Source organism: Labeo rohita, unplaced genomic scaffold (genome assembly GCF_022985175.1).
Source record: "Labeo rohita strain BAU-BD-2019 unplaced genomic scaffold, IGBB_LRoh.1.0 scaffold_325, whole genome shotgun sequence".
Classification (NCBI taxonomy): Eukaryota; Metazoa; Chordata; class Actinopteri; order Cypriniformes; family Cyprinidae; genus Labeo; species Labeo rohita.
In genome coordinates, this window is record NW_026129243.1 from 13,219 (window position 1) to 20,956 (window position 7,738).

The following is a 7,738-nucleotide window of genomic DNA, read 5'->3' on the forward strand; positions in this document are numbered from 1 at the left end:
CCACTCTCTGGACATTTAATTTGAAACTGCCGCGAAACGTGCAGTAAGGTACGTAAGGTGTTGCAGAAATGTATGTAGTGGCACGTATTTCCAATGAGCTTGGGTTGTTTGTAATAGTACTGAACATATCTATGTCATCAAATGCAGTCAAAGACCATTTTGATTCTGAAGGATCCTTGGAAGGCAACCTTCAATTTGCATCCTTAAATATTGCAACATTTTGCCACATATCCTCATTTTTAAAGATCTAGATCTGACACTATTAGGCCTAATAATAACAGTATATGTGTACTGACTGTCAACTTGGTTTTTGAACAAGGCAGTAACTGCTCTGTGTCACTGTGACTCTCTGGCACAGTAATACACAGCTGTGTCCTCAGTCTGCATATTCTGTCCTTGCAGAGTCACTGTGCTGCTGGAAGTGTCTCTGGAAACTTGAAATCTACTTTTCAGTTTATCACTGTAATTTGTGCCACCGCTACCACATATCTCTCCAACCCATTCCAGAGCTTTTCCTGCAGGCTGACGAATGAAGTGAGTGCAGTAGCTGCTGTCAGTCACTGAATATCCAGAGATTTTACAGGGCAATGTCAAAACCTGACCAGGACTTAAGACAAGAGAATCAGTCTGAGTCAGTTCAACACAGTGGACACCTGAGGGGAAAAATATGGTCATGTTAGAGATATAATTATGTATAACAATAGTATTTTTTTTTTATAAAGTATCTATAGAAGTTATGAAGACTTACGAGAAACAGCTGCCAGCAGCAGCAACAACCAGAGAGATGAGGAGATCATGGTTTGAGACGTGTGAGAACAAGCTGCTTGTTTCCATCCTAATACTCAAATAAAGAGGAGGAGGAGGGATATTTGCATACAGTTCTGCATATGCAACCTAGTATACATACATATTTTTATATTTGACTTTGTTTTTACATTTCTTGTCAGAAGACAGTGTTGACTAGAATGGATGAGTGAATTGTGATGCTGTGATTAGAAAATTACACACAACAAAAATGGTGCTAAATAGCACTAAAAGTGGTTCATTTGGCTTGTATTCAACCACTTTCAGCACTTTTCAGCACCTTTGTCAAATAGTGCTATTTAAAACTGTAAAAGGAACGTCCTTAGATTTTAGATATGTTATTGCACTCTATGTTTGCCATGAATGGCAATTTGCTATAATGGCAAAAGCTGTTTTGAATCACTTTTATGCTTTTCTATGCTTTGCAAAAAGTATTTTACCCTGTATTTTCACTGTATTTTAATGTTATTTTTTAATCTTTTCCCCAACTAAACTAAGAAATTAAGACAGTTAGAGAATCTATAAATAACTATACAGCAGGGGTGGCGAACTCCGGTCCTGAAGAGCCGCAGCCCTGCAGAGTTCAGCTACAACCCTAATTAAAACTCACCTGCCTGTTGCTTTCTAGTAACCCTTCAGACCTTGATTAGCTTGTTCAGGTGCAGCTGCGGCTCTCCTGGACCGACGTTCGCCACCCCTGCTATACAGGGTTTATTGTATGGCAGTGGCACCTTAACCATGCCAAAGAACTGCTAAAGACATTGTGTGTGTGTGTGTGTGTGTGTGTGTGCGTGTACCTGGTACTGTATTTATCATGTTAATGGGACCAAATGGATTACCAACAAGGATAGTAATTTTATAAATTTTGACCTTGACACATTTTTTGAAGTCCCTCTTGAAGGAAACAGGCTTATAAATCATGCAGAATGCCTCTGATTTGAGTTTAGGTGTAGAAATAGGTGTAGGGCGATTGGGAGTTCATGTTGTACAGTCTAAAATCCTGAAAACGTCTGACTTGCAGAGATGGACTAAAATGAACTCCCAAAACTATTTTGTTGGATTTTTTTTCAAGATAATATAGGGCAATCAGTGGTCAAGAGGATTTGATGGCTTGTCCTTCAAGAGTCATATCAACTTATCTGTCTTTTAGCAAAAAAAAACTTTCTTTAGCCTGTTTCTTTTAATCAAAGTTGTTATTCTGCTGTAGCATCATCTGCATTTTTTATTTTCTCCCTGGCATGTTTTTAGAACAGCTCAGTGCACTTTCTAAAGACTTGTGGTTTCTTGAACAGTTCTGGAAAATGGTGGCGCTGGAGAACTGGTAACGGTTCCAAAATGTCAACCAATCAAAATCAAATTCCAGATTCTTTTGCAGTTAACATGCATCTTTTCTTCTCCAGGTTTTTTCTGACTTGATGGGATGGACAAGCATTTCTCTGTCCAATGGTCAAGCTAAACTTTGCAAATTCTGTAATGCATTAGTATTGCATTCTTCTCATGGGCATTTAATAATTTGGACTTTTCAGTCTGGGTTAAATCTCTTTTTTACAAAAATTTTAGCTGTAAACGAAAACATGCCTAATAATTCTGCACACCTGAATATAAGGAGTTTTTCACTTCCAGCCTTCACGGACAATTATATATCACTTACAAATGATTAAATACAAAATTAATAGTAGTTATTAAGACTGATGTGGTTTGGAATTGGTAAAATGTGTTTGGAAAAAAAAATATGACCAGAATATCAACATGCCTAATAATTCTGCACACAGTGTATTTAAAACTGTAAGAGGAACCTTATTCTCCTCCTTAGATTTTAGATATGTTAATGTATTGTAATATGTTTGCCATGAATGGCAGTTTGCCATGAATGGCAATTTGCCATAATGGCAAAAGCTGTTTTGAAACACTTTTATGCTTTTCTATGCTTTTCAAAAAGATGATTTTCACTGTATTTTAATGTCATTTTTTAATCTTTTCCCAACTAAACTAAGAAATTAAGAGAGTTGGAGAATCTTTAAATAACTATACAGGGTTTCTTGTATGGCGGTGGTACTATAGCACCTTAACCATGCCAAAGAACTGCTAAACAACGCCAAGTTTAAACCAGTAACCAGACATCACAGCTGGCAAAGAGGGAAAGTCTGACTTTGACATGTTTATATTGCCATCATTATGTAATCAAAATGAAAATTATTATTGCTCTTATTTAATGATAATGTCAAGTTACTTTAATGTATCTGAGTGTTTATTTTCTTTATATCAGTTCAAATTTTACATTACTTGGTGCTAAATTATGCATTTACTTCATTATAAGGATTTTTAATGAAATTTGAATTTTTTGAATGTTTAATTTGTAATATAATGATGTTTTTGTACAGGGAGGCTGTTGGCGTCTGTCACTGTGTTTCTCTGGCATAATAATACACAGTTCATAATAGCAGTTCATAAGAGCATGACATTTAAAAACTGTTAACATGACTTTTACCAACAAAATTACATATAATACAGAAAGCAGGATATCACTGCCAGAAGCAACAGTAAAGATGAAGAGATCATGGTTTGTTTTTTTTACAGCACAGTTTGAATGAACTGAAGTGATTCTTCACTCCCTCTAGTGATCAGATGAATGTATAAACTGACTCATGTCTGCTGTTTAAATATGCAACAGGACATTTACATAATCATACAGAGCTACTAATCAAATCTACAGGCTACAAAAAATTTTCATGTTAGGGTTTGTATCATTTATTGCTCTCATTAGATACTTTATGACATGTTTTGTTTAGAACTTTTCATGAAAGTGGACATGAATTGACTTTACGTAATTTTTTCTCCAACTTTTCTAATTCTTTTTGAGGGTTTGATATAACTGATATACTGCATTGAAATGATTTTTGAGAGCAACAATAGCAGTAGTTAAAAAAAAGCATGTTTCTGCATGTTTTCTGCAGCAGAAGGTTTAAAGGCCTCTAATAATGTTGCAAACTTGTATTCTGAAAAAAATGCTCAAAACAAATCTCTTGAAATATGATACAATTCATATGCACTTTTATATTCCTATGTACAGTATGAGGATTTTTTTTTTACTTTTTATTCAAGATGTTTTAAAGTAGAACTGCTTGTGGTTTATCACTGTGTTTATTTTTGTGCATCATAAAACACTGTTGTGTCCTTCATCATAATTCTCTGCTGCCACCTGTTGACTTCTAGTAACAAGAGATAAAACAGTCAGTGTGTTTTTTGTTCAGTTGTACAAGACCTTTGTGTCACTGTGATTCTCTTGCACAGAAATACACGGCTGAGTCTTCTGCTGTCAGACCTGATAGTTTCAGATACACCATACTCTTTGAATTATCTCTGGTGATTTCAATTCGACCTTTGAAGGAGTCAGAGTAGTCATTGCCACTGGCATCATAATAAACACGTCCCATCCACACAAGTGGTTTTCCAGCTTGTTGTCTGATCCAGTGCATGTAACAGCAGCCAAAGCTGAACCCGGATCCTCTACAGGACAGAGTCAGAGTTTCTCCAGGCTTTTTCACAACTGTGCTTTCAATGGACTCCATACTTTGACATTTTATACCTAAAAAGAAGATTGAAAAGACTGATTTAATTTGTAATCTGTTTACTCTAGAACTGATAATAGACATGTAGGAAACTCACGTTGTAGGCTGAATGAGAGCAGCAGTAAACAGAGTGAATTCTTCATCTTGAAAGTGGTGATGTAACACTTCAGATCCAATCAGCAGCACATAAATACTGAACAGACATTCAGGGTTGTTTTGATTTGCATTGGAGGGTCACAAGGTGCAATCATGACTAAAAGGCAAAACTATTAAAGAACGATATGACAAACTATTACCAGTGTTTAGTGATTAAAAATATATTTTATTACTTAAAATTATAAATATATTTTTGTTTACTGTTATATGCCTGTTATATACAGAATTCTCTGTAAACAGGACACAAATTAGGAAAAAAAATAAATTCTGCATTTTATTTTCATTTGTTGATTGTATTTGTTGCGTCCACACACATGTGCTCATGCTGTTTGCAGTGTCAGCTAGATAACATGTGTAATCTGCTGCTTGATAACTGAATTAAACAGAACAGATCACAGCAAGAAAAGAGAAACAGAAAAAATAAATAGTCTCATGTGGGAACAAGTATTTCTGTTAAACAGTAACGCTGTATTCATGTTTTCATCTTGATTCAAAAATATTGAATACACATGCTTATTCATTTTTGATCAGATAAATGAATCAATTCAACAAATAACCAAATGTCATAAAACTTGCTTTGCTTCTTTATTACATGATGCAGAAACGTTTTAGCAAAACATTCATCTCTACTCTGAGCATATTTTCATTTATTTTATACTCTTTTCAATTAAATGAAACAATATAAATCAATGAATATTATATCAGTGAACATTAACACTCTAAATAACTGAAATATGAATATATATACAAATATAATATGTATTAATATGTATGTGTATTATTTATACAGTTTTTGATTTGTTGTAAAGTTACGTCTTTCAAACAGTTGTAAAACGAATAAAATGTTCAGTAATATGCCTTTATTTGTGTTATGATGATGTTTTTGTACAGGGAGGCTGTTGGCGTCTGTCACTGTGTTTGTTTGGCACAATAATACACAGCTGTGTCTTCAGCTTTCATATTCTTTCCTTGCAGTGTTATTGTGTTACTGGAAGTGTCTCTGGTGATGTAAGCGACCAGGAAGCACTAAAGCATGTGCGGTGGAGCCGACGTCAGCTTCTGTCTCTCTGTCTTTTGTGCAAAAGCTTTTCGTGCCAGTTTCCACTTTTATTTGAGGGTGATGTCTGGTAAATCTCACAGCAAGGGCAATAAAGAGAGGTCAGGCTGGAGCACGTCTTCACACCATGTCTGTGCTCCAGGCATACCAAGCCGACCTGCTGAAGGGGCTAGATGAGGGCGAGAAAGTTGATCTGTCAGAGCTCCGCAAGACCGCTGATTTGGCTCTCCGTGCCACCAAAGAGTCCACCCGTGCTGTTGGCAGCTGAGAGGCATCTTTGGTTGACCCTGTCCGATATGAAAGAGAAGGACAGAGTCTTCCTCCTGGACGCCCCGATTGCGCCTTCTGGCCTGTTTGGCGACGCAGTCGACTCTGTCGTCAGCAGGTACCAGGAGGCATGTAAGCAGGCTGCTGGGCATAAGCCGGCCGTGTACCAGCTCCTCGTACAGAGAGGTCCAGAAATTGAGCGTCGTGACTCAAGCTCCCACGTCCCGAGACCGAGACCAGTGGCACTCTAGGCCGGGGGCTTCCAAGGATAGGCCCGACCTGCGGGTCGTGCTTCAGTCGCAGAAGCCTCCGACCAAACGGTCCTGATGCCATCTCAGGAATGCTGAGGGCAGCCCCTACCAGGGAAGAGCGGGTTGCACCGCATTACACTGTGTCCGTCTCTCCTCGGTGCCCTCAGGAGGCCAGTCTGCTACCCCTGCCAGGGCTACAGGGCGCAATGGTCTCCAGCGAGCCCGCGGACGTAGCGGACACTGGATGCTCGTCACCCCTACTGGGGTCTCTAGAACATTACAGGTCTCTGAGCTAGCAGTTCAGTCAAGGAAGCTACTGCCAAATGTGTCTGCATGGGTCCTGCACACTGTAGAAAAAGGCTACTCTATTCAGTTCCACGCCGCCGCCTTTTGACGGGGTCCTTCCCACTCTGGTGGGCCCCGAGCAGACTCTGGTTATAGAGCAAGAAGTAGAAACCCATCTGAGGAAGGAGGCCATCGAGGTGGTCCCTACTCAACACAGGGAGTCTGGGTTCTACAGCCGGTACTTCATTGTTCCAAAGAAGTATGGAGGGCTGCGTCCTATCCTAGATCTACTCCGACTCAATTGCTCAGTTATGAGGTTGAAGTTCAGAATGCTTACGGTCTAGCAAGTAGTGTCACAAATCAGGTCCGAGGACTGCTTTTTGACGATAGATCTAAAAGACGCCTACTTCCACGTCTCCATCCTTCCTCAACACAGGAAGTTCCTGAGGTTTGCTTTCAGGGGAGAAGCATACCAGTATCGGGTTCTTCCGTTCGGGCCAGCACTCTCACCCTGCACTTTTACGAAGTGTATGGATGTAGCTCTGGCACCACTGCGACTCCAGGGCATCCGCATACTCAACTCTCAACTACATCGACTATTGTTTGATCTTAGCTCAGTCAGAGCAGATGGCGGCTCAACATCGAGATGTTGTTTTTGCTTACATGAAAGAGCTGAGGTTGAGAAAAGTGTGCTATCTCCATTACAGACATTAACTTACCTGGGCGTGGTGTGGGATTTAACCACGATGCAGGCACGTCTGTCTCCTGCTCGGATCGAGTTCATTCTCTGTCTCCTGCTCGGATCGAGTTGCGAGAGTGAAAGAAGGCTGGTCACTCACTGTAAAGCAGTTCCAACAACTGCTGGGTCTGATGGCAGCAGTGTCCAACATGATACCTTTTGGCCTGCTGCACATGAGGCCCCTGCAGTGGTGGCTCAAAACCAAGGGGTTCTCCCCGATGGGAAACCCACTTCGCATGATCAATTTCACAGGGCGGTGACTACGTGCCTTAGACATGTGGAGGAAACCTTGGTTTCTAAGTCAAGGTTTGGTGTTGGGAGATCCTTATTGCCATGTCACGCTAGCGACAGATGCATCCCTCACCGGCTGGGGGGTGGTCATGAGTGGTCGCCCTGCCCAGGGTCTGTGGTGCGGTCACCATCTCAGCTGGCATCATCAACTGTTTGGAAATGCTGGCCGTGTTTTGAGCTCTGAAACACTTTCTCCCAGACCTGAGAGACCGCCACGTGACCAGGGAGGTCTGAGATCATGCCCCTTGTACAAGCTGGCGCACCAGATTCTTGTGTGGTCCCAGGGCTGATGAGATTATCTGTACAAAGTAAAACAGTT

At 40.1% G+C, this 7,738-nt stretch overlaps 2 gene segments (V, D, J or C); both read right to left on the reverse strand.

Annotated features, from left to right (window-relative positions):
* Positions 1-320: 320 nt before the first annotated feature.
* On the reverse strand, positions 321-806 carry LOC127160314 (immunoglobulin heavy variable 4-61-like). The segment is given in 2 exon segments: positions 321-653; positions 749-806. Coding segments are annotated over 2 exon segments (366 nt in total).
* A 3,267-nt stretch (positions 807-4,073) lies between these two features.
* LOC127160315 (immunoglobulin heavy variable 3-74-like) lies at positions 4,074-4,544 on the reverse strand. The segment is given in 2 exon segments: positions 4,074-4,390; positions 4,471-4,544. Coding segments are annotated over 2 exon segments (363 nt in total).
* Between the last annotated feature and the right edge of the window lie 3,194 nt (positions 4,545-7,738).